The sequence below is a fragment of the Lineus longissimus genome, chromosome 1, assembly GCF_910592395.1.
Source record: "Lineus longissimus chromosome 1, tnLinLong1.2, whole genome shotgun sequence".
Lineage (NCBI taxonomy): Eukaryota > Metazoa > Nemertea > Pilidiophora > Heteronemertea > Lineidae > Lineus > Lineus longissimus.
In genome coordinates this window covers 21,134,215-21,161,327 of record NC_088308.1, presented here as the reverse complement: position 1 = coordinate 21,161,327, position 27,113 = coordinate 21,134,215, and the positions used below count along the sequence as shown (strand labels likewise).

Sequence of the window (27,113 nt, the reverse complement as noted above, 5' to 3'; positions counted from 1 at the left end):
AAACATATTTATCATTATTTTTAATACATTGTAGATTTAGCTAAATCTGCAAACAACGAAATTTATTGACGTAAAATGGTCTGTTTCCGGCATTCCTCTGCCAGCGTGTAAAGATGGCGGACAGTGACTCAAAACCGGTCAGCAGCCTTGAAAAAATTAACGAAAATTCCCCCCTGAAAACACCTGGTGCAATGTCTACACCAGAAACTGTAAACCAGGATAAAGGTCCTTTGAACGGGCACAGCCCTAAGGAACCTGAAAGTCCCGTTCCGATGAAAACTGCAACAAAACCCACGATGAGTGCTGAAGAGGAAATGGACGTCACTGTCAAAAGACATGCACGGTTGGGACAGGTAACTTGATGACATATTCATGTTGTTTCGATATGGTGCATAGTTTACAAGCGTAAAAATGATTAGTGGTGTGTGTAAAGCTGTCCTACTTCATGTTGTAATCATGACATGGTAATGGAATGCATGGTGGCTGGCCGTACACACTAACGCAGACCGACGGAGACTGTGAGAGGGAGAGACTTGACGCGCTCCACCCCCGAAAAACCTAGGGCCTAGGCCTATAGCCTAATAAGAACATAAAAACATAAGGGTTCTATCTGGTTCCCTATGGAGTGTTTTCACAGTCAGACAGGCTCGTAAAACAAAGTCCTCTTTACTTCCCTCCCAGCTGACTACCTGAGAGTGAGACTATTGACTAGTGGGAGACCTCCATCCCCAACCCCCTCCACAAAAACCGAGCCTTCTGATCTCTCAAATTTATTTATCTTTTTTTCTTCTGTCACTCACTGTGTCAGTCCGCTGCATTGTATATTTTTATTGCATGGATCTTTTGCTGAAACTATTTTTAACAAAAATATTGATTCTTTGGCACCAGCATCAGGGTGGCCTATTGTGCAACTATAATCCTTGCCTTATTTAGGACCCAGGGGATAAGTCTGCATAAATGTGCTGTTAGAACATTGATCTCTATTCATTCTGTTGGGGACATGTCCTTATGATACACTACAGATTTAGAATTGAATAAAAAGTGCAGTTGAGCATGCGTGTGACAGAGGAAAGGTTGGAAAGGTTTAACTGTCCTTGTACAATGACGTAAGACAATATACAGTTTTTACAATTTACAATAGTAACTTTAAAAAAGAAGAACTGTATGAAAAGTGGTCTTTTCATTTTAAAATACTTCCCTAAAAATGTTGGAAGTTTGCTCTATCAAATAATAAACACTTGGGGAAAGTTTCAAATATCAATTTATTGCATCATGTTGAGACCCTCAGGCTGGGGCGGGCTGATCAGTAAATCTATGTGGACAGGATTTTTACTGTTTACCGAGCATATGGTTCCATCTAAAATACACTCTGCAAATATTATACAGTACTTTATTGTATTAGTGTTAAGTAATAAGAATGGGAAAATAAAATAGGGCCAGGAATTGAACTTGCTAGAATTATACTATTAGTGTTACTCTCATGGGGACAGGCCGCACATAACTGTCAAATAAGAGTTCTGCATGAATCTAACCAGGAAAAAAACAAGCAACGATCAAGTACTCAGAAAAAAAAAAAATTGCTACACCTCATTCTCGGAGTGAACATATGTTTTATTATATGGATATTCATAATTTCATTGTACTCAACCATTGTGAGAACACAACAAATGTCAGCTATGTCTCCATTTGCATTGATCAGAATTGATTTCATAGCACAGCAGTCAATGCAATTGCAAGCTGTAACAGCTTGTGTTTCTTCTCTTATTCTGGTCAATCTGTTCTAAATGCTGAGATTAGGCCCTATCAGCAGTACACTGCTGGCCCTATCAATTTCACCCATTCACTGCCTCCAGACTTGATAATGTGAAATATAAAGGCTAGACTTCCTGTTATATTGATTCGGATGACAACATTTGTAGTTCACACACTCGGACTTGGTCAAACACGAAATAACATGTGATGTGCACTGCATCTGCAGGCAATCACGGTCAATCTCAAATAACATGTGATGTGCACTGCATCTGCAGGCAATCACGGTCAATCTGAATCTGGTGACGTGGACCCATTCTGGTTCAGTTGTTTTAGACTTGAATTTCAGCTGGCTGGACATTCTTGATGTTGAAATGTGAGCGATTGACACATTAGGCATCACGTGATATTTAAAAAAGACCAAACATTGTGACCAGAAATGAAATTCTTAAATTCTTTTTTCAGTTGTGATGCTTTAAAATAAATACCTTGCTGTGTAAAATTTCGTGGAGAATTTGGCAGAAAGGAGGATTTGCTTGAGCAAGGCATCAATTCAGATGTACAAAAAATTGTGCTTTCATTGGAAGGGTCAACAAAGAGATTGATAAGTCGGTCTGCTCAGTAATTTTGCTACTCCTAACTCTTCTAAATCTGCTTACTGATTCTTTATCTTTCAGGCTTTTATGAGTCCAATGTTGGCAGATCTTGAAGAAAAGATCAGAAAGAACAATGAAATACTAGATAACATTTCTGCGTAAGTATGCATGTATCATAAACAAATAAATAAGAAATGTACCATGTGGAATTGATAATATCAATAAGATACAGTAATTTGGGCTATATTAGTGATATTTGAAAAAATACATGCCATTCTAAATCATGAATGTTGTTGTATTCTCAATTTGACAGCCTCCAGGCATTTCAGCGGACACTTCTGTGTACCCTCAATTTTTCAAAGGAATCTTTTACATGCCAGCTTCTGAAGGCACGTCTTTTATTTCCTGTTTACGTTTTTCCTCAATCTGTTGTAGGAAGTGGGACGAAGAGAGGGAAGAGAAGCGTAAAAAGGAGAGAAGTACTCACATTCCTGGTCCGCTGCAGGGAACGTAAGTGACAACTTTTTCTGTCGGAACACAATCTGTCTGTTTCGTTCTTACTGTGTTTCTGATTTTACTGGCTCGAGGAATTTGATACTACTCACCCCGAGGCCAGGCTGAAGGTGATTGATATCACATTTTGAAGGACGGAAAAGTTCATTTTTCGAGTTCAAGCGATCAATTGGGATTAGGCCTGTTGGCCTGTTGTTCCAGATGCCTTGAAGGCAGCCTACATGTTGGTTGCATATCTAGTCGTGCGTGGCCTAAAAATAAGTGTGAAGTTTTTATTTCAAATTACAGATACATTCTAAATTTTTGGTGAGTAGAAGTATTAGTGCCTGCACACTGTTTGTAGGGGATTGTTTTCATCATCGGTTACAGTGCAAAGTGCTTTTACCCTTTTGAGAATTGGGTGTACACCAAAAGTGTGTTTTTTTTTACTCTCAAAGGCAAAAAAGGGGTTCTTTTTTAGGTTTATTGGAAAAATGCTATCGTCTACACTTTCAACTTGGCAGATACCTCAACCTTCCTGTTCATTGGGCTTATTACGTCTGGCTTAATCTTTGTCTTAGACTTTTGGTGGAAGATTTTTTTAGGATGGTGAAGTTGGAGTCCTTTGGGTTGTACATAGTATCATGCTTCAGGTACCTCAGGACTCCATTTTAGACCCTTCTTTAAAGGCAAGCTGTCGCGAAATGCTTATAACAACAGAGAGTTTTGAATGGCCACGAATAAGTTCTTTGAGCGGTTACAAGGACACCCTACAGTGACAAATGAATTGCTTCACCAATACCTGTCTGTTATTCCTGATTTATTGTATCTTACAATCTAAATCACTATATCATGTTTTGCGTGGAAGATTCTGTAGTGCTTGCTGCATAACAATTCATTCACAGTGCTGTTCCTTTGTGTGTATCACTACTACAGCCTGGTACCAGATCTCTCTAATGGTCAAAATCAATTCAGAAAAAATTGCAACCATGTTCAGCTTAGGCTTTTAATGCAATCCTGCCTCATTCATGTATGCTTGTAACAGAATTTGACTCGCTGCTTTTCACGGTAGAAATTTGGCATCAAAATATTGACAAAGTCCAATAGGTTTCAGTTGACATGTTGGAGTGTGTATTTGCTGTATGTTTTTGCTGCTGGTTTCAAAATCAGACTGCATGTACAACGTAGTTTTAATTCAATCTAGTATTAGTATAGTTTCTTGCTCCACAATCAAGCAGTTTCCATTCCATGTTTCAGGGGCCAACAACTGGACACCGTCATGAAGCGCCTAGAAGATCTGATTCTTTATGAGAACTTTAACGACGAAGAGGAGGATGAAACAAAATTAGTGTAAGTGGATACGGTAACCTTATTGGTGACCTTGTCTTCTCTCTGAATTGGAGGTTCATCTTGGAGAGTACTCAGGGATGCTGTCAGTTTTGATGATATGCTGATCGAATGTTTGAAAGAGAGGGTCAGACCCGTTAAGGGATTTCAAGTTAGGACTATTGCGTAAAAATGACTCCTCTTTTTGTGCATGAATAAGTGTGACGTGTAAATGAATTTTAAAGGGGAACTACAGGCAGGAGCATGGGGGGTTAAATTGGCCAGTCAGCTGATTATATATATTAGGTTACTGTACTCTAGACAGCTGTCGCAGTTATATTGGGTGCTTAGGAGCAGCTGTTTCGATTTTATGCTTGACAGTGTACATGTAACTCGGTTGTGATTTCAGAATATATTCCAACCACAATAAAGGGTCATCCAAATAATGAAGATGATAACCTCTAGAAGTTGTAGTTTCCCAAATTTGTAGCATTTTTAATTGCAAAATGTCTGTTTTTGTGAAGTGTTTGTTTTCAAATGAGATTGTGGATAGGGGCAAAATTCACAACTTTTTCAGATTTTGTGTTTTATCGTACATTGACAATAATTACTTTGAATGATATCCTTTGCAGGCGTGCAAGCCTGAAGAAATTAGATAGCCATGGTGAGGTAGCGATACTTGCTCACAGTCTTGGTGCCTTCATCTCCACACTCGGCGAGGAACATCTCAAACGCATCAGTGCCAGGATAATCTCTGACACTACGCTATGGATTTCGAGGTTATTCAGGTGAGGTTTGTGAAAGATGCAATGTGCCTTTGCCTTAGAGATAAGGTGCGTTGATCTAGTGAACCCAGTGGTGACATGGTCTGGGTGTGTGTGTTGGCTGCATTTGAATCCATTTGATTTCTGAATCAGCTGTGACCTGCAGCTGCTTGAATAAGTCCCGAAACTGGGTTATCTAAAGTGCCAACAAGTGATTTAAACTGCTGCAACAACCTGTGATTATAATCGCTGGTATCTGCAACAAAAAGATCACTCATCTGCGGGTAAAAGGGCAATCGCTTGGTTTGCTCTTGACTCACAGGTTGCTACAACCTATGATTGATGCCGGCAGCTATTTCATACGTTGTTTTTTAAACCAAAAATTTAAAATGTCGTATTTGTTTTCCATGCACGTAGGTTCAAAGATTCAGCGGCATATTTCCACGAAGAGAAGAGAGATGGTCTGGTGCGAGTGTGTCGTTTAGCTCTACAGAAAAAGTACCCGAAGTATGGAACAGAAGGATTTGAAGCCCTATATTCCAAGCCTCCTGTCCTCTACGTCAGTACAGCTGCAGAGCAAGGCCTTGGCCAATACATTTGTACACAGGTAATTAGGTCCTAATGCTACTTGTACTGTTAGAAATGGAATTGACTGACAGAGACACGCTAGGAGAGCCAACACTGGCATTTGTCTTAAAACGCCCATTGAGAAACTGGCCCCTGCTCTGATATTAATATCTTAAACTTGTTTGACATCTTTTGACATGTTTGAACTGTGTCTTGAAGTCAGTTGTTGACACTTACATACAATGTACTTGTGTTGTCTTGCAGCTTGGCCTCCCCGTGTCCTGCCTCAGTACGGTGCCATGTAATACAGTGTTTGGTTCTCAGCACAAAATGGATATAGCTGCACTCGAGAAGCTGGTCCAAGATGATATTTCCTCTGGGAAGACACCACTGTTGATGATCGCCTATGCTGGTAAGAAGGAAATAATCATCATCAAGAATTTAGCTATTTGAAAATAGTTGTGGTCTACAATTTCTATTGAGGGCTAGGGAAGCCTGGTTTGTTGTCATTTCTGAAAAGAGTATTGGAGGTTTTACTCAGAGTCAACACTTCTTATGTAAAAATCCAAATTTTTGAGTCAGAATTATCTGATAGTTTGATAAAATGGTTCTTCCACTATGGCCAGAAAGCCATTTGTATTCACACCATAAGTTGTTCTTCTGTCAAGAGTTTTAAGTTTGTTTCTGTTTTACCCTGCAGGTACACCATTGGTTGGAGAAGTCGACAACTTACCAAGGCTTCAAGAGATATGCAAAAAGGACAACATATGGTTACATCTTGAAGGGTACGTCAGTAGCTCACCTCGTTTTATTAGCTATCCAATAAATGGATGCAAAAAGTTTCATTGATAAATAAGAGTCCTTTTACTACAAGTAGTACGAAATACATGGATCTGGTTTGACTCAGTGATGAAACCTGATGCAGCTTTGGTCTATAGTCTCCCTTAACTTCACCACTGGTGATTCAATTCCTTTTAGTTTATCAGTTTCTCATTGTGTTTCAGTCACCACCTTGCTACACTGAGCTGGTTCTCGGTTCCCACTGCTGTGCAGCCTGCAACATCTGGTGACAGTATGACAGTTAGCCTCGGACAGTGGCTTGGACTGCCTGGGGTGCCATACACTGTATCCTTTATTGTTCGTGCAGCATTGCAAGAAATATTTCATATAAAAATAAACTGTGTGTGAAGTCCCATCACAGTAAAACTGAGTATGAGTTGATAGCAGATCACTTTCACAATTGTGAACACGATTTCATATCCATATAAAAGCACATTAAGTTCCATTTTTCCCAGTGGTCAAGGAAGTATTTGAAGGAATAAGTTTTCCTGGGTTGCCACCTTTCTTTGAATGGGACATAACTCCATGCTAATACTTGGCCCAAGCGGCATAGTATTCTGTGTTCATTTTTGTTTTGTTTAGAAATCCAATCTGTTGACCGGGGAATCTTTCCTGTAGCTGAAGCCTTATAGATTATCTGTGCCAATACTACTGGACTTGTCCTGTTTCTTTCCTTGACCTCACTCTAGACAATATACAAGTCAGCTGAGCCGCCCATTGCACACGCTGCTGGACTGACGTCGTTTAGCACCCACTACAGACTAAGCTGCCTGCCTCTGTGGATTGTGTTGCAAACAGTCGGGCATGAAAATGTGGTGAATCGAATCAAGCATTGTATAGATATGGTAGGTTTCGAATGTTGTGCTACTGATTTTGAAGTCGCTAGCTATATAAAGCTGGCAGATGTGATGTCAGTCACAATTCTGAGATTCACTGAAAGTTTTGCATAGAGAGGGGTCTTGCTTTTGCCTGTAAATTGTGATCTCAGTCAGACATCTAACATCCACTAAATCTTTAAATAAAGAGTCGTAGTTTTGCTGGAAAATGTAAGGTATGAAGATTTTATTCTCTTCTTTTCAGTCTGTTGAACTTGGTGAGGTTTTGAAGCCGATACCGTCTATAAAGCTGGAGGTAAGTCCGATTCCATTTTGGCATTTGGCTGTTGTATGCTTCCTTATCAAGAGATGACATTCCCAACCGAGCGTGCTAATGCTACTGAAGTAGATCTTGGCATTTCAAAGATTACTTACCACTAACTTTGTGTTGCAGTATAGTGTTGTAAACTCCTTAAATTTTCGCAGGCATTACATTTTTCGCAGATTTTGTGAATATTAAACCTAAATTTGCAAAAAATAAAAAATGGAAAGAAAAAAGTCATTGGAAATATCAAAGGAAATTTCATAATCTGCCCCCAAAAAAGTGAAAATATGATTTATTTCAGAAATTTTTGCGAAGTGGAAAATAAAATGCCTCGAAAATATGCATTATTGAATGCGAGGCAGTGTTTGATCCAGACATAATGCATTGTGTCACATAGCTAAATAAACAGAGTTTTGATAGTTAGAATAGTTCTTGGTGAATGATATGGGTGTGTGGCACTGGCTCAGATGGTATAAGTACATAGTACTGGCAGAGCGCTCTTGCATTGCATGTGCGAGTTTGTTGACGTCATTGATATTTCTTTCCCACAGACAACCAGCACATGTAAAAGTTTCGAGCATGGGCATTCGAATGTACGGAAACAATATTTCTATTCCGCTATTTCTATCCTAATATTTGCTGGTTTACCTTGCTTAGCATGGCCATTAGCTTTTGAAATCTATTTTGATGCAGTTGTGGTTTTGGAGTTCAGGGCTTTCCAACTTCTCTTCAACTCTGCCTGTTGCTGAAAGTCTCAGGTGGAGAGATAATGCCGTGAAATTTGGCCCTACATGTAACTCATTCCTGGGATAGATTGTAAGCAGTATGTAGAATAATATGGGAGATTTTGAAGCTGAAATATATTTATTTGCCCTTGAGTGGTGAATGCGATTGGAAAGTCGAAAATGAAAAGTAATTGAAATGTTTTTGCCCCAAGCTGCTTGGGTATGTAGGCTTGGACAACCAGATAGATTTCTGGTTCCCCTGTATCACCTTTACGACCTAACAGGCTGCTTGTAGTAGTTGGAAAGCTCAGGGCTATCGATGTGTTTCCTTGCATGAATTCCTTATTTCAGCCTCGGCAGTTTCCTATGCTTTTGTACTTCTCCTCTGTAATCTGTTTCATGTGATTGTCTCAATGTTCCCTTGTTCATTCCTCTGCAGCATATAAGAGAAGAAATTGAAAATGATCCTGGTCCACGCTCTATTCGTGAATTAATCACCAAAGCTATAGATGCCATAGTAAGTGACAGATTCTGTATAGAAAGGATCACTGATTCTCAATGCAGGTCACCAACCATTATGTTAAAATTCTTTTACTCCCAGTACATTTTTCTGGTTCAAGCTTTGCAAAACTTCGTCTTCCACAAAGAGTTCTGTTTTCTTATTCTTTATTTTAAAAAAAACCAGTTGGAGTTAAATTTGTTTATGAAATGAAGTGCTTGGTGCACAATGTTTAACTGCTGAAGTGATACCACAGATGAACTATGATTTAGAATTGACGAATGCGCCGACGATGAAATGAAATAGTATGCTGCAGCGTACACAAAGTCATATCCCTTTATACATGTACATTTAGCCTTTGACTTAGACTGGGGTTGAAATTTAGCTTAAAATCTTATTTATCTACATGTAGAATTGGATCGTATTCAAATGCCTCTTCAGTTCTCCTGCTATGCTTTGTTGTACATGTTGCATCTTTTCAATTTGTGTGCTGCAGAAGTATTTTGTAGTGTTTTTGTGGTTGAGCATTAGTGTGTGTGCAGTAATTAGTGAGGTCAATCAGTACATGTGATCAATCAATTTAGAACAAAACATTTACGGAATTAGAAATGAAGTCATGAGTCTTACGTAATCAAAAATTTCGACTTACTTTAAAAGGAGATACATGTAGCCTTGCTGGCAGTCAGTCAGGTTCTAGTTGAGAATGTTTGTAATCAAATCCATTTTGCAGTTCTTCATCATGTCTAAATGAATATTTGTTGTGATTTCAGCTTGTTTTTGAGATTGCCAATCCAACTGTGGTGTTCAGGTATCAAGTGGAAGCAGCTGGTATGTGCTTTCTGTTTAGTTGTCCCTTTGAGTTTGAAATGATAAGATCATCTTGATTAATTTAAAATGTAAAACAAATGTGGAACCTTTTGGGTCCTAGTTTGCGCACTGACAACTGTGCCGGTTCTGTCAGAACTTGTGAATGTGCTTACGCTTTCGTTTTCTTCATTTCAGTCTCAAATATTGCAGGATTTTCCGCTGCGGGGGAAGCAAAATCCGACTCTACAGCAGAATATTTTGATGCCTTAAATATTTGGGTAGGTTAATATACTGATATTTTCAAATCTTATATTCCTTAAAATGTAGTACCTTTGCCTACAGGTTGCAAAAGTCGCCACTGAGTCTGCAGAAGGCCTGAAGTTCAGATGACTGCTTCATCATGTAACTCCTGCACTCTTTTTTTTGCGCAACGTAAAAACTCCAGTTGTACTATATTTTACATGAGAATTATTTGTTTATTCGTGTGCATGTACACATTTGATCTTAAAATAAATAAATGTGTTTAATTTTCTGTCATCTCTGTTCGAAATGGTTGTAATTGGTTTCCATTTTCAGCTTGCTGAGACGCTGCAGAGAGACGTACCAGAAATAGGAATAGACACCATTGAACTTGATGGTCAGGGCACGTGTATACGATTCTGTTCATTAGAGACGGTCCAGTCCTTGGGTACAGAGAGCGAGCATATCAAGAGGCTTGCTGCGTGCATGAAGGAGAAGATGGTGAGAATATTGCTCTCTAAATACCACCGTCACATGTAGACTGAACATGATTATTATCCACTTGGCTCTCTTGCTAATGATCCCAGGAGCTTCCAACCAAGGTGGTAGGCAAACAATGCAACAATAGTGAATGCAGACGAAAGGTTTATCAAATGTCCTCAACTACATGTATGCCATTGACATTGAAAATGCTGTGCAATATAAAGTGGTCGTGCTGAAAATGATATCAAGACCTATTTTCTTGCCTTTCAGGAAATTTTAAATGCAACTGTGAAGGAGAGAGAGAACTTTCAGGCAATCGTAGAAGCTCAGGATAACATACACTTAATAGACTTATCTGACTGGGCAGGACTAGGAGCAGTGCAGTAAGTTTTGGACTAAACTCTGTGTCTTATGAGAATATTCCTCCTTCATGTTCTTGTTGGGAATGGCCATTGCTTGTTTCCCAGTGTTCTGTTGATTAACAAACTATACAAGAATCCTTGGAGTCAACAGAAGTAGAAAAGTACATTGTACCTTGCAAGTCTCTCTTCTAAATCTCAACACCGTTTTCCAATCTTTATTGATGTTATTCCCTTTCAGATACATTCCAGATATGTGGCTCGATAAGATGTCAAACCTGCCACCAGCTGCAAGGAGAGATATCAACGATATCAATCTCGAATTAGTCAACAAGTTAAAGTCCAATGATAACGCATTTGCTTTAGGTAAGCGAAAGTGAAAATCAGTTGATGTCAGAATTCCGTGATGTACTACACCTCCTACCAAAACCAAATTATGAGATAATTTTGTGCATTGTGGTGATATGCAGCTTAATTTTATAAACTGCGTAAAATGGCCTGAAATTGGTTGCTGTATGTTTGTACTATTTGAACCAGCGAACAGAGAAAGAGACGATGGTACAAGCAATTCTGTTACGGGTCATGAGAGATCACTCATTGGGCATTTTAATGGTTTTTCTATTAGGTAAAACAGATGATGACGTGGCGTATTCTCGGTTTGGTCTGATCACGCCGGCGACCGATGTGGAGGAGCTAGTCGCTCTGGTGTATGCAACGGGGAAAGAAATTGAAGAATCGTCGAGGGTGAGCATAAATCATTACCTAGTCATTGTATGCGATGAACTCATGTGGCATAACGGTCAGTGAACAGCTCTATATAGAACCACCATTATTATAGAGACTGAGTCACCTGCTTCTCGACTTTGGCTAGGTCTGTAAAGGGACCTTCTTGTTGGATTATTCTGGATACTCTGCAAAGTATGGGTTAATATTTTGTTCTATCCGTCTTGAGTACTTAATGAGAACTTTCTGATTTCAGTATCTTGAAAAAATGGCCGACATGATCAAGAAAGGTATAGACGAGGCCAACAAGGATCTAGAGAAAGAGAACGATAATAAGCTGTTGCAGGAGGGTGTCTTGAGACAGGTGCCTATTGTGAGCTCCTTAGTCAACTGGTGGTCACCGCCACCCAAGGACGTAGCCAAGGGCAGGATGTTTAATCTTTCTTCAGGTTTGTATGTTTTGCTTTGAAGGATTTCAATGTATTTTTCATGTAAGGCAGACGTTTGCTCCGTATCATAGGGCTTCATTTCTGCCCATTGAATTCTAAGTTGCAAAAATTGATTTCAACAAAATACCTTACTTTACCTTAGATGTACTTGTGGTAAATGATTTGTCAAAAATCTTTTTTCAGGAAAGGTTATTAGCACTGAGGACACGTACAAATACCATATGCAAGTCCAGGAAAACAACACCCCAAAGTCTCCGACATCAAAAACTGGTCCATTGAAAACGGTCCTCAAGCCGAAGAAGTCTCCTCTGTCTGGTAGCATGACAAACGGGCCAAGTCACCAACATAACGATTCGATCTCGAGTACGACATCGAGTTTAGACTCGACGAAGACGCCAGTAGATGGTGGATTACCACAGCTTAACACGTCAGGCCAGTTGGAATTGGCGGAAGAAGCCATGCCAAATGAACAGTAAGTTTGAAGATTCATCAATTGTCTCATCGATTTGTTTTGGAGCAGGGTGTTGCGCAGGTCTATTTTTATCAAGGAGAAGCACCAGTTCACAATTTAACATGCTATAAAATGAACAGTCTCTGTGTCCTGTTTTTTTGTTTTTTAAAAATCTACATTAGACTTTTAATGATATTATGTACGAACAAATCATATTTGTAAAGGTCTTTTTTCCGAACTATCTAATTTGAATAAATGTTGCATTTTTTCTTTCCAGAATTGAGGATGCCAAATAAAGATTTCCTCTGATCCAAGTTTGAGTTGATCTGGATTCATCATCTCCTGTACATGTACCCATTCAATGTACTACCTATTTTTGTGTGATGGGTCACATATGCCATGTGGGGAGGTAGGGTTTTCACATAAATAAACATGACTGAATTCATGTGAAGTCTATTTGCGTTTTGTAAGTTTTACCGAATCTTCAAATACCCTGATTTACTTTCTTAATTGTAAAAGGGATTCATACTGATGGTTTTCATTATGCAAGTTAATTGTATTCAGAGAGGAGTTGTACATGTTCATATTTGAATTTTATGTTGTGTCCTTGCTGGTTTTGGAAGAGATGTCATCTAGATGTGTGATAAAAATTGCAACAGAAGCAATGTCCTATAATTTTCATTGTAAAATGTAACTTAGAGGTATTGGGTTGTCGGGCTGTGCTTGATGTCAAGATACATGTACCATAGTTTGAATGAAATGAAAGTGGGAAGTCAACCATGTTTAAAATCTTTCACCAGGAGCATTGTATGTACTTAATACAATACATGTCCTATCTCATTCATGATCGTCATCATTACACTGCTATAGTTTCTTCGATGTGCATGCAGTGGTCCATTGATTTATAATACATGTATGTCTGATTGTGGGACTATGTTACGGCTTATTTATCATCTGTTAAAAGTACATGTTCCTCTTCGCTATTGTCCTAAGGACATTTCTTTGTACATTTTATGTAGAAGATTTCTTCGGGCTTAGTTTATGAATGACAAGTATCGTAAAAACACCTGATAGTTTATTGGTTTGGGTGCTTCTTAAATATGATGCACTTGTTTTTTCCCAACATTATTTGTAAATTGATTTATTTGGTGCCAGATTTCTTTGTAATATTTTCCTTTAGTTCAATTATAATAGCCCCCCACCCACCCCCAACATTTCATCATTGTACGAGATATTAAATGATCATATTCACAGAATGCCTGAAAGTCATACTTGTTGTACATGTAAAGGTATTGTGTTCAACTTTAGGAGACATGGTTCTGTTTGGCGTGGCTCTCCTAAAAGCCATATGTGTATACTGTCTTTATCTATGTTGTACATACATGTATCAATATTCTAAATATAGCTATTTGCATGTATAAAATCGCCATTCATTTCAACACAGCTTTAGATGATGTATACATGTAATAATGCATATTGATTCCAAGAAGTCATTTCACCAAACTCTTATTCTCTATTTATTTAATCTCGCTCGTTAAAAACGTTAGTTTCTTGTATTATAAAAGGTTTCTTGGTCCCTGATGTCTGATATCTGTCAGTGTGAATGGAGTAACGAATCTAAAGAGATATTGGATAGGGGAAGGGAAAATACTTGTTGATATACATAAGTTATTTACATTGCCTGAAATTTGGATTGTACCAGGTATGTGGCTATATGAAGTATTACCAAAACATATGGATACTTGGTGTTGTTTATATATTTTGGTAGTAGAAATGTACTGGGAGTAATTTACTGGTATGCAACACATTGCTGAGAGAGACATTTGACGTTAAGTTAGTTAGCGAAAGCACTTGCCTCAGTTGGGCCAAATTTAGATAATGTTGTCGAATTTGGCAAACTTTTTTCTTTCCATTATTTTGGAATATGGGATTAAGACTGCCAATGACGTGGTTTACTACCTGTGCCAACATATTTTGTTTTGCCTCTGCTTGTTAGGTGTTGATTATTCTTTAGGCTCCCTTATTTATCGGATAATACAGTATCACAAACTATCGTTTTTTTGGGGAGTACATGTCGTTCACGATATGAAAGCAAAGGGTCCATGGTAATGATATCACTGAGGTGGTCGTTTAAGGTTCCTATGTATATCTATCTTTATATAAATAAGATGTCAGTATCTTTATGTGATGAACAAATATGCATGGCTTTGATTAGCTCATTTTAATTTCTGCACCTTTCAAGAAACTGATGCATTGGCGCTTCGTGGATGGGCCTCTCAAACCTTTTATGACATAATAATATTCAGAAACTTTTAGAATTATCTATTAGTGTGGCAGAAATAGAATCAACCTCTGAGCAAAAGGGACCAGAAAATTATTGGAAATTTTGAACCCTTCAAATAATCTAAACACACAATAGTACTGGTTTATTTGACTTGCAAAGGAAGGCATCTTGTCGCCTCCGCATTAGTTTTGTGAAATCTGGTTAAAAAGTAAAGAAATGAATGCCATTATGGCCCAGGCAGGACCTTGTGAAATATGGAGCTAAGTCCTCATCTTCGAAGGGTCAGTGCATTATGAAGCATCTGTATGCAACTCTTAATATATTGCTTTCACTTTTTGTTTGCGTTGCTGATTTCTTAAACTTTATTTTTCCAAAGCTATGTCTTTCTTAATAAATACAGTCTGAACAAGAAAAAATGGTTTTGCTGTTTTAGTTTTGTTGACACAGAAGATTGGCAATTTCAGAGGCGAAGTCCTGACCTGTCCTACTGTGGCAATGAACCTCTAACATCTAAGTACAGAGGAACCTCTCTAAGAGCACAAATCTCCATATAACATGCCCTCCATAAAGAACACGCTTTCTTATCACAAAGCTGTTCTTTCCATTCAAATAGACTTCTGTAATCAGGGCACCTCTCTTGAGGACAGAATTTGTCAGTTTCAAGGATGTCCTTGATAGAGAGGTTCTACTAATATCAAATGACATTGGGCGATATGAATAAAGACTAGCAAATGCTTTTACTTCAATTCTGTACAGAAAGGCCAAGTGTAAATGTACATAAAGTTTTAGATAAAAGCATTTGCTAGTCTTTATTCATATCACCCATTGTGTCAACTATACTGGAGACAAAGTCACAACAGTGGAGGCTACTGCAAGCGTCCTCCAGACTATAGTGACACCTCAGCACAACTGAAGACAATATGTGATCAGCATCAATAGTGAGATAAATGGAAATTTACAGTATCATGGCTAGTCTTAACCCACACTCAAGGCAGTTTTACCTTAAACATTCATAAATCAACAGTAGATTTCTGCATGGAAACATCAATGTAAACAAGAGCAATGACCAGACAGTGGGGAAGCCAAATCTCACATGGCATAGTCACCATGTGAGAAGGACGGTGAGGTAGCCAGGCCAGATTGGTCTGGTTGTGACTGTCTCATCTTTCTCACTTTGTCGGCAAGACGATGGGGCTGCCAGGTTCTCATTGTGGCTGTCTAATCTTTCTCAGTTTCGACGACTGAAAGGTAGAGCAGCAGATCCGATGAGGTCTGGTTGTGATTCGCTCATCTCACCCACAAAGTCGATGATATGCTGAAACAACAACGTACCAAGCCAGATTCAATCTGGTTGTGACTCTCTCACGCTCACCGTACTGGTAAGACAGTAAGGCAAACAGATCCGATTCGGTCTGGTTGTTACTGACTTCTATTTCTCACGTTGTTGGCGACACGGTAGAGCAGCAGCCAGGTCTTGATCGATCTGGTTGTGACTGGCTCATGGTTCTTACCATGTCGGCTACACGTTGAGAGACTTGAGACGTGGCTGCTCCACAATGTGAGTGTCACCCTCATCTGGCCTAGTTGAGACGGTCTCATCTCTCGTACAGTTTCGGCAAAACAGTGGGACAGCCAGGCCGAATTCGGAAAGGCCAGGTTCGGGCTGTCGTATATATCTCACCGTGTCGGCAAAACGGTGAAGCTACCAGGCCCGATGTGGCTGTCTCATCTCTGTCGTCAATGTGTTGGCAAGGCGGTTGTGAGTGTCTCGTTCCTCTCACCTTGTTGACAAAAGGATGGAGCTCTAAGGGCCGATTCGTCCTGGTCGCGTCTGTCTCATCTCTCTCACAGTTTCAAATAAACGGTGAAGTAGCCAGGCTGATTCGGCCTTGTTGTAACTGTCTCATCACGCTCACCGTGTTGGCAATACGGCAAGGCATCCAGTTCCGATTCGGCCTGGTTGTGACTTTCTCGTATTTCCCACCGTGTCCACACTACGATATATATGGACGAGCTGTCCCTCGGCGTGAGTGATACGAATAATTCTGTCTGGTTGTGCTAAGACGCTGGAGCGGCTGTCTAACCTCTCGCTCCATGCTGACAAGACGGTGGGTAGCCAAATCCCCGGCATGGTTGTGGCTGTCTTATCTCTGTTGCCTTGTTGCCAAGATAGTGCACGACCGTCATATTGTCTGCTATGTCAGATTAGGTCTGGTTTTGACTGTTCACCTTGTTAGCAAGACTGTTTCGGTCTTGTTGTGCCTGTCCCATTTCTCTAACCATGTCGGCGACACGGTGACCATAAGAGTGACACGTCAAGTTTGTAGCTGTCTTGTTTATAACTCACCAGCCTGGGAGACGGTGGGGCAGCCATGTTCAAGTTAAGCTGTGGCTGCCTCATCTCTCATAACAAGGCTGATGGGACAGCCAAATATCAATACGGTATGGTTGTGGCGGCTTGATCTCTGCACCCCTATTGGCAGGACAGTGAGGCAGCCAGGACGGGTTCAGTCTGCTTGTGACTGTGCCATATATTTCACCTTGATGGCAAGACGAATAAGCTGCTGGGGCCGATTCGTTCTGTTTGTGGCTATCTCATCTCTCTCCGACGTCCGTCGAAACAATGGTGCAGATTGATGCGGTCTGGTTGTATCCGTGTCATCTCTCCCACCGAGCAGGCGACTGTTGAAGATTCCGAAAGCCAGGCCTGATTCCATCTGGTTCTGACTGTCTCATCTCTCTCACCGTCCCGGTAAGACGGTGGGAGAGTTGAGGTGTGCTGCCCCACTGCGCGAGTGACACGAACAATTTGGTCTGGTTCTGCCACAAAGACGGTGGGGCATCTCAGTTTGGTTGCGGAGGTATCATATCTTGTACCTTGTTGGTAGGACGCTTGGGCAGCGAAATCTCCTCATGTTTGACTCTCATATCTCCGACACCGTGTAATTGACAAGGCCGTATGGCAGTCAGGCCGAATTTGATCTGGTTGTGAATGTCCCGTCTCTCTAACCTCATTGGGCGATTCGCTCTGGTCGTATCTGTCTCTTCTCTCTCACAGTTTTAAGAAAACGGTGGGGAACCCAGATCGAAATGGTTGTGACTACCTCATTAAGTGATCACCGTGTTAACATGACGGTAGAGCAGGTAGGTACGCCACAGTCGGGTTGTGACTGTCTCATTGCGGTCTGGCTTTGAATATTTCATCTTTTCCACGTTGTGACTGTCTCATCTTTCTCACCGTGTTGGTGGTGCAGCCCCACGGCTTGAATCGATCAGATTGTGAAAGTTTCATCACTTTTGACCAGATCGTGTTGGTGTGACTGTGGGGTTGCCAGGTGTGATTTTTTCTGGTTGTGACAAGTCTCTACTCTCTATAAAACATGTCGGCAAGACAGTGGAACAGCAAGGTCCGATTCGGTCTGGTTGTGACTGTCTTATGTCTCCGACCATGCAGAGTTGAGACGAATTTGCCTCATCGTGAGCAACACACCGCATATTTGGTCTCGTGGTGTCATTATCGCCAGCATGGCAAGATGGTTTAGCTGCCACATTGGCTGTGGCTCTCTCACTACTCGCACAATGTTGGCAAGACGGTGGAGCAGCCAAATTCTAGATGATGTCTATGATCCGATTACTTCATGACATCATCTTGATCTGTGAAATGAAAAACATGGACATGTAATGTGTATTTTGTAAAAACTTTATTGGCAGTCCTATGTACATTGTACAAAAATATTGCTAAAAAATAACAGGTGACTGTATATCTCTACTACATAATGGCAGGTTATTGTTGAAGTAGCAGCACTTCTATTACCAGGTTCTTCTGATTTTTGTCAGAAACTTGCAAGGGGTAGTATCAAAATAAACAAAAGCCTTGAACAAGAAGAATAAGTCACAAATTTGGGGAGAACCTTTTTTTATAACAAATTGACCATGGCGACATTATCTCCTCTCAAAAACAATTTGTTCACATGTCTTTCGTGTAACCTTCCCTTCAGATAATGAGCAGCACTAAGCTCTCCCGCCAGCTTCAACCGCTCTCTCACTGGGTCAGGCTGTTTCACTGGCACATCCTTGGCCTTCCTAGGGTTTCTTGGTTTGGGACCAAGAGCTTTTTTCACGGATTCAGGCTGAACTCTGCTACCCACCACATCAGAAGTCGGTCTCACCTTTGATGCTCTAGCAACACTGACAGAAGTTTCTTTTACCTCTCTCAACCTTTCAGACACAATGGTCGAGATTTCTCCGATTTGAGTTTTTTCTTCCGTCTCTACCACATCTACAGGCCCTTTCAAAGCTTTAACAACTTTACTGTCCCCCGAAGCCTGTTCCACAACCTCGGCATCACATTTTTTCACAGTATCCCCAAAGTATTTTTTAACAGTTCCCTGCTGTGTAAGTTTCTTTGGGGGATTGATCTCAGTTGCACTCAGACCCTCAGATCTTTCTTCAGATAATGAAACACTATCTGATTTCTTACTTAACTTTGGTATCTTCCAAGTTGTTTTAGTCCCAGTGGAGGTCTTCCCTTCAGACTTCTCATCAGGCTTGTCACAAGATTTTTCTGACTTACATGTAGTACCAATGTTATCACTCGACTTTCCGATTGGATTTTCAACGTTTGGATCTGCATTAGACTTCTTGCTACTCTTCTTCGGAATCTTCCAAGCTGACAATGACTTCGTAGGAATCTTCATTAAGCCTGCAATCTTGGCAATACTGTCACTAGACTCTGCCTCTCCTAGATGTTCTCTAGTATCTCCTGCACCAGGACCCAAAGGCAATGCTGCTGTTGGCTCTTTCTTGTCTTTTCCCGACAACTCAGTGGAACTGTCACTTGTACTCTTTTTAGACATCTTAGATTTCTTCTGAGTTTTAACCAAAGAACCATCCGCACCAACGCTTACAGACTTCTCAGTGGTAACATCCTCAGCCAATTTTTTCTTTGAATCCATTTTCTCAGCTTTACAAGTCTTTTTGACCTTAGTGCTAACAGACCCATCCTTCAATTCCACTGAAAGAATCTGTTCTTTTTCTAATCCAGACTTAGAATGCTTCTTTCTCGACTTAGACTTCTTTTCCAACTTCTTTGACTCAAAACTAGACCCTTTCTCCAACTCCGACTGGACCACGCCTCTGTCAACAGCACACACCTCACCTACAGTCTCTGCCCCTATTTCCTCATACCCGCCAACTTCCATATCACACTCTTCAAAAATCACATCTCCTTTACCCGAACTGCTACTTTCATCAACCTGAAGCTTCCCCATAACCTCTCCTAAACGTCCCACATCCCCTGCACCACCAAGAGGACCAACTGCCCCAGAACACATTTTCGTTTGAGCATCACCACCACCCCTGAAATCAATAGGCCTGGTATCATTTGAACTAACTTTTTCTTTTTGATGAGACTCTGACTCAGGTAAACCAAACCTCGTCTCACCACTTTTGTCTTTGTCAGTTTTTGTATGAATATCTGCAGGGTGCTTTTCACCCTGAGAAACAGTCATTTCAGAAATGTTAGATTGAGTCAACAGTTTCTTCTCATCGAATCTATTATCTTTCTCGACATATCCATCAGTCTCATCATTTTCCGGCTCACTCTGGGACAAACCTGGCCCACTTTCAGCACTTTCTTCCTCAGAGGGAATCTCGGACAACTCCTGCTTCAGCATATGTAGCCTCAATGCTAAAGCATCAATGTCCTCATCAGGACTATTCGACTGCGACGCATCCATTGAGTTCCCATTTGTCTCTTCCTCTGGTTCATCTTCATTCAGCATAATGACAACTTCTCCCGTTTCCACCTGAAGAACAAGAAAAAGAGACCGTTACCAGCATTTAATTATGAACAGTCAAAATGACCAATTATGTAGCCAGTCCAGCCAATTTTCATACACCTTTTGTTTTGGGTTCATAAAACTGCCTTGATTTTCCTCAAGTGAATACTGAGATATAGCAGTGTTATTCAGCTCATATATGCAAGCCAGCCAGAATTATTTAATCAAATGTCTAACATAAAAATAGCAACAACGTCATGCAGTTTTAGGCATGCTGCTTGCTTTTTATGCAAACTTCATTTATCATTATCTTTATTGCATGCGCACACAATGTTTACCTCGAGTGCCTTACAAGATGGGTAGGGTGTCCTTGGCAGGCAGGGTTTGGAAAAGACCTCATCAACATCTACCATTGCCTGGAAAGAAAATAGGAACATAAACTTAAAGTAGAAAACATATGTCAATAATTTTACCGCTTTGTATTGATATTAACTAAATGCATTAAATTTTTTTAAAATGGTTGTACACATATTGTGCTCTATATTTTATGGCTGATTACAGTAAAGCACACAAAACAAAGGTCTCTTTGTACCTCTTTATTCATACTCATCATTGACACTATCCGAAACACAAACAGCAATATTTTTTGTTTTTAGAGTTGATCTAGACATCTCATGACACTCCTTACTTGTAATACATTCCTAACAGTAAGTAAACCTACAACTTACCAAATTCCAATGCCTGTCAAATGCGACAATGTAGCCTTTACAGTAACCTCTTAGCTGCTTGGCGCTTCTTGTCCACACCTTGACTCGGATTCTTTCTTCAACAGCTCGATATAATAAACTCAAAGGACCCTTCTTTCTTTGATTTCCATATTCTGAAAAAGCATAATGATTGTTTAGATTTATTAAAGGTTTCAACATCACATCAGGACACTGGTGGGTCTTTTCACGATGTAGAAGGCTTACCCTACTCAGCTGCTGAGCTTGGAATAGAGATATCATAATGATTGATTGCATGGAACACAACTTATTATTGCTAATTTTATTCATTAACTTGCAAAAGGTTGAAACAACCACCGAGAGGCTGGATCATGATTGTTGCGACTTTCGAACAGCCAGCCCCCATGCCTAGTTTTACCTTTCATACGACTTAAGACATTTCTCTGACTCATCGACTTCTGCTTTCCTTTCAACATCATATCAGGAAGCGGTGGTGAAGTTTTTCCAGCGCCATGTATTAGTGCATCTTCTGATAAATCTGGAATCAGAGGATCAAACTCCATGCGATCCCGCTTGATCTTCGCAGCCCTTTGCATCATCTGTCTGAACAGCATCTCTCGTTCAGCATTGGTCCTCATCAATGGGTCTGCGGTGGCAAAATCTTTAGACCTAATGCCCGTGGAATCACTTCCACTTTGGACCATAATTTGACATTTGTTGGCCTCTTGCCTCACGGCGGCATTTCGTCTTTGCATGACATTCTCATATTCTGCAAGATTATTGAATGGCTTAACGTCTGGGCATGGAAGCGGAACATTTTCTGAATACAGGGCAGTTAGGGGATCAAATTCATCGGAAAGAAAGTCAACACGCTTTTCTTTCGTGGCCACGGCCATCCTTTCGCTGTTGATTGTGACCTCGATTCGATTTTTGGCAGTAAAACCTCAAAAATAATTTAACCAATAAATTCATCAAAGCTGAAGTAATCATTTAAAAATCTACTGTGATTCAATAAAGTCAATATATTAGTTGTATATTTTGAATCAATACTATTCGATTAAGCGAGAAATCTTTTTATTGAATCGTCAGTTTTATATCGACGAACAAGCTGATTACTTGGAAACAAACGACGCCATTTCGGCCCGTCTCAAAATGCCACCGAAGAAAGGGAAAAAAGGCAAGAAGGGAAAGAAAGGCAAGAAGGGCAAAGGCAAGAAGGGAAAGAAAGGTGGAGCTGAGGGAGGTTCTGGTTCTCCGGCTCCTGGAGATGACCCATTTACCGACAAGGAAGAGCTTTTACAGAGAGAGTAAGTACAGTGACCGTTTACAGTAGAAACATTCAGTGAAGTCTTGGGCAGTTGGTCTAAAATAATATTTCTTCGTTTTTGTATTTCCTAATGTATGCTTCCTTATAGTGTAGGCTTTGTGTCAAAATGAATAGCTGAACTGTTGCTAGTGCATAGTGGAAGGGGCATGGGCTGGGACCACATTGGAATGGGTCGGCCAGCCAGCCGAGCATGGCCAGCCGAGCATGGCCAGCCATGGCAGAAGTCATGCGTATCCTATATAAGGGAAGCGCGGTGGCGCAATGGCAGAGAGCCGGTCTCATAACCGGAAGGTCGTGGGTTCGATTCCCGGCTGAGTCGCCACTTAGAAACTTCCTACTGGTCGAGTTCAATCGAGCGCTCAGTAGCTGCTCATTGAAACCCCAGATTGATTTCTGTGGAGACCGGGATGATAATAATGTAGTCCCAAAAGCGCATTGAGCAGGGAACCTGGAAATGCGCTATATAAGAACTCAATTATTATTATTATTATTATTATTATTATATCAAATTCTCTTTTCTTCAGATTAGATCAGCTGACAGATGAAGTGGTGACTGTAAAGCAAAGAGTTGAAGACCTGTATCCTTTAGTCGGTAGTCATATCAATCACTTGTAGAGTTAGAGATATCTGTCTTTAGTCCTTGTTTACTGCTGTTAATCATGCTGAGCAGTCCTGGTCTAACAGATTGCCATTTACAGACTGAATTTCAGAAAAATATTTGAACTAAAATATTCCAACTCCTCACTGACCAATTTTGAATAGCGAACAATGCTTAACACTTAAATCAGCCGTAAAGAAACAGAGTGGTTGCAAACTGAGGCCCACAAAGTCCGTGTGGAAAGTGTAAGTATAGTATGAGAATTCTCTACAAATATATTGAAAAATTACATTTGTTTGGTCAAACTTGTCAAGAATAACCTGATTTTGTACTGAAGGATGATTGATTTTTAATAGGATCCTGTCATGCAGTGTAATGTTGACCTTGTTATTTGTTTGTTTTTATGGCCTGTTTGAATTTGATAGGTTAGCTGCAAGAAGCTGATTAGAATTTTGTTTTAAACTTTTTCATTTTCTTTTTCAGCATGAGTACATGAGTTACATGGAAAAAAAAACTGCTAAACGTCAGACCACTATCATCTCATTGAGTGACCAGAACCAGAAAGAAATTAACGATATACTCCATGAAAAAGAAGATATGTTGCAGAACTTTGAGAAGCAGAAAGAAGGTCAGTGTTAAATCAAATGTAAATTGTCTTAAATTTGCTGATTGTGACTATGTCTTCTTTTAATCAGCAAACGGCATTCTTACTCACCACCTCTCTCTTGTCAAGACCTCATCCACATGGCAGTAGCATGGGATGCATTTCTACCCACAGTACACAGTCCTACCAGGAATTCATAGTTTTTATTCATCTGCACTGCAGATTGGATCGTTGTCCAAACCTGACGCTCATGTCCATGGTATAAAGTCAATATGCCATTTGAAATAGTCTTTCTGTAAATTTTCAGAATTGAGAGATGTTCTGCTTGAAAAAGAAAGTTTACTTGCCAAGACCAAACAAGAGCTAGATGATCTCGGAGAATTCAAGGTGAGTTGTTACCACTAAAGATTGTCAAGTTAAACAAAGCAGTAAGACATGTCAACACAGTACTTGTATATTTTGAAACATTTCAGGATCTCCAAAGGGACCAACTAGCCCGCATCAAGGAGCTCGAGAGGGAGGTGATGCACATGAGAGGAAATCATTCCGAAGCCATCCAGCAACTGAAAACTAAATTCCTTGATGAGAAACATGATTATCAGCAGGAGTCGGATTCTAAGATAACAACCATGGCAAAGCAGGCAAACAAGGTAGGTGCAATTATTGTCAAGTAAATCAGTATTATCTTTAAGTGGAAAGATGAATTGAGAGACTTAGTTTTGGTGTCTAAAATTGAGAGGTGCTGTCTTGGTGGAGTTGTCCAGCTAAGGGTGGTCTACTGTACACATACTTCACATTTGTGCTGTGTGTTACTTAATCATTTCACCAATCTCTTTTCCAGGAAGCATTCCTCTGTCTGAACGAACACACCAACAGGATCAAGCTAGAAAATCGCAAACTTAGGCACAATCTTCTCCGGCTCATCCAGCAGACGCGGGCCCTGCATGAACACAAACGCTATCTCGAGGACCAACACAAGGAACTTCTTCGGGAACAACAATATGCACATGACCTTAAGAAACTGCGGTCGTCAAGACAACATAAAGTTTTAAGATCATTTGGACTTGTTGATAAAGATGGCAATGAAGTCATCGACAATGAAGGGGAGGACATGCCTGAGAATTAGATTTGGGTTCTTGATGATGATGGCAATAGGCAAGGGAGAACAGGACATGCCTGAGAATGAAATTTGAATTCTTGAGAAGGTGGTCCAGTGCAGACCAAATTTGTGGTCATCTCAGACTGCTGCTTCTCTTTAGCACGTCTGCAGACGTGCCCCTGTTGATTTCATTGAGTCAGTTGATCAATCAGATGGTTAGCATTCCGTCCATTGTTTAGGTGTGAGACTTGTTTAGATGGCAGGTGCACTGAGTGATCTAGATCTTGAAAATGAGGACTATACAGTTTTAAGGTATGACAGTATCGTCTAAAATGTAACACAACCAGATAATTGTAATCTGCGATATTGCTGTCAAGCTTTGAAAGTAATAATGTGCCGATGCCAGTTCCGTCCACGCTCCACAAAATGTTACATATTAAATGTGTACAAAAGTGTATAATAAACACAGGTTTTGTTGAAATATCATTTATTAGTTACTGTATTTCATGTACCTTTTTTCACAAGGACATTGAAGTGTTCGGTGCCATAGCTTTTTTCCAATATCTTCAGGAAGCAGCACTAAATGCAACCCTTAAGCACGTTCTTGGACCGATACAACACCTGATGCACATTTAACGCTCAAAGTGATACGTGAGGACAGATGTGATATAAGCGGACGAAAGATGTGATTTGGCAAATGTGACAAGATCGACTTGAATCCAAATGTGACATGGGACAAGACGAGAGGCAGATGTGGCATACAGAATGAGACATTCAGCGGCAGATGAGGACGGGCAATGTGAAGATGTGACTCAAGGAATGATATCGATGCAAGTGGTGACATAAAAGGTTATTGTGGCACATTATGTGAACTCAAGAGCAATTGCGACAATACGAGTGGGTGAGACTTGAGCTTGCGTTCGAGGACGGTTATGATCATGAAGTGAAACGTAATAAAGGCCGATTCGGCGATCAGGGTAAAAGATGAGGGTAGATGTGACACGCAAGGCTTTTGTCTATGGGACCAACCCTTTATGATGACTCATTGTCGTCAGCTCGAAATGGTCTGTTGTCGAGCAACGAATTGCAACTGTCTATCTTTATATCAAAGCCAACTGCACGACAATGTCACAATCTGTCCCTTCACTCACAAACCGGTTGCGAAATGTCCTTGAAATAAGATGCTACCACAATGACAGCAGTTCCTTTACATCTGTCCCGATAAAGACAGTATGATCTTCTTGAAGACCAAATTCGTCCCTAACAACGCCTTCTACGTCTTTACAAATATTGGCCTCTTTTACTAGTGGTTCCTGCCAAAAAGACTGTGGAAGTTTCCTTTCTTCCATTGGAACTGTTTGCGCCACACCTCTGGTCCCAACCTCGTTGAACAAATCATCCAACGGGCCAAGATCATTGCCAAGACGTATGCCAAGGTCCCCTGACTTGGTTGTGACTTCATCGGGGACACGTCGCTTACTTTTCGGTGCACTCTCTGCCTCGTATCCGCGCGCTAACTTCAACAACTCGGCATAGTAAAGTTCCCTGCCGGATTTTTTCGTGTGATCGTCCTCGGTGATGTCGTAAATGCTACCCCGAGGGTCGTGAAAACATTTCTGTACGTCCTTGGTCAGATGATCTGCAAAGCCAAGAAGTTGCGAGGGGACATCTGGACATTTCTCGGCACGGGCCTCAGTGCTCGGAGGTTCGTCCGCGTCTTTGGGAACCAAAGAATAAGGGAGGAAATCTTCCATAGAATCGTCAGTAAAATCGGAGTCAGTGTCTTCGAAAACATATGTCTCCACCTGTAGAAGATCACCACCGGACGTCATGCTTAGATCCATTATTCAGTCACAACTTTTCAGGGGTAAAATCGTTTGTCCAGTATGCACTGTATCACATTCAGTTCATATATCACGGCCGGCAAAAATCCACGAAAGAAAGTTACCAAATGTCAGTATCTCGAGGCCTGGCAGTTTGGAAACAAGCAAAAATATCGCATAACGTTTTCTTTAACACATTGAATAAGTGAATGTCCTTGATGTGTTTTCAAAGGTTAGAGTGTCCTTTAGTTCGGTTTCTAAAAATCTCAGCACATGGAATGGGCTAATGTCCTCAGTTTCGATTTTCACCATCTTCAACACCTTGAATAAATGAATGTTCTTGAAACTGAATCTCCTTCGGTTCGCGGCTTTTTCACGATCTTCAACACACGGAATGGACAAAGCACCTAGTTCACAGGTTTGAATGCCTGTCCTTCAGTGTTTTTTTCTCTCCAATATTTGAATTTCCTACAGTGTTCCTCTCAAAGGTAGATTGTCCAAAAGCCCGGCGCTAATTCCAACCTTCCTTTTCAGTCCCTGCCGTCTAAATCATTGCAAGGAGATGCCTGTTGATGATTTACCTCGCAAGTCCAGCATTTTTTCAAATATCAATTGGGTGTGTTTTCTCGTGTCCAGAATCAAGTCTCATGCCATTTCTATGTG

At 40.5% G+C, this 27,113-nt stretch overlaps 4 protein-coding genes across 7 annotated transcripts; 2 read left to right on the top strand and 2 right to left on the bottom strand.

Annotated features, from left to right (window-relative positions):
- The first annotated feature begins 107 nt into the window (after window positions 1-107).
- Window positions 108-14,904, top strand: LOC135491728 (putative pyridoxal-dependent decarboxylase domain-containing protein 2). Of its 4 annotated transcripts, none has more exons than XM_064777797.1 (22): window positions 108-353; window positions 2,427-2,503; window positions 2,781-2,855; window positions 3,147-3,164; window positions 4,095-4,187; window positions 4,796-4,951; window positions 5,345-5,534; window positions 5,759-5,906; window positions 6,195-6,279; window positions 6,499-6,619; window positions 7,024-7,179; window positions 7,415-7,465; window positions 8,639-8,716; window positions 9,469-9,526; window positions 9,701-9,783; window positions 10,082-10,246; window positions 10,499-10,611; window positions 10,829-10,953; window positions 11,213-11,331; window positions 11,567-11,759; window positions 11,943-12,231; window positions 12,488-14,904. In XM_064777797.1, the coding sequence occupies exons 1-22, from the start codon at window positions 114-116 to the stop codon at window positions 12,504-12,506; spliced, it is 2,652 nt and encodes an 883-aa protein (XP_064633867.1). In that variant the 5' UTR covers window positions 108-113; the 3' UTR covers window positions 12,507-14,904. The 4 variants fall into 4 exon arrangements, with proteins under 4 accessions (XP_064633867.1, XP_064633887.1, XP_064633876.1 ...); XM_064777817.1 differs by lacking the exon at window positions 8,639-8,716 and adding an exon at window positions 8,026-8,067; XM_064777806.1 differs by lacking the exon at window positions 3,147-3,164.
- A 3,302-nt stretch (window positions 14,905-18,206) lies between these two features.
- LOC135486538 (uncharacterized) lies at window positions 18,207-21,895 on the bottom strand. The gene is made up of 4 exons (XM_064769433.1): window positions 21,418-21,895; window positions 21,003-21,154; window positions 20,613-20,690; window positions 18,207-20,301 (listed from the first exon to the last, which is right to left on the bottom strand). The coding sequence occupies exons 1-4, from the start codon at window positions 21,893-21,895 to the stop codon at window positions 18,412-18,414; spliced, it is 2,598 nt and encodes an 865-aa protein (XP_064625503.1). The 3' UTR covers window positions 18,207-18,411.
- A 214-nt stretch (window positions 21,896-22,109) lies between these two features.
- Window positions 22,110-25,108, top strand: LOC135496690 (coiled-coil domain-containing protein 166-like). Its single transcript, XM_064786194.1, has 7 exons — window positions 22,110-22,306; window positions 22,851-22,904; window positions 23,115-23,169; window positions 23,408-23,552; window positions 23,836-23,915; window positions 24,002-24,178; window positions 24,370-25,108. Exons 1-7 carry the CDS (start codon window positions 22,152-22,154, stop codon window positions 24,652-24,654), a joined length of 951 nt encoding a protein of 316 aa, XP_064642264.1. The 5' UTR covers window positions 22,110-22,151; the 3' UTR covers window positions 24,655-25,108.
- A 2-nt stretch (window positions 25,109-25,110) lies between these two features.
- Window positions 25,111-26,531, bottom strand: LOC135496774 (protein PERCC1-like). Its single transcript, XM_064786314.1, has one exon. It carries the CDS (start codon window positions 26,469-26,471, stop codon window positions 25,812-25,814), a length of 660 nt encoding a protein of 219 aa, XP_064642384.1. The 5' UTR covers window positions 26,472-26,531; the 3' UTR covers window positions 25,111-25,811.
- Window positions 26,532-27,113: the final 582 nt, after the last annotated feature.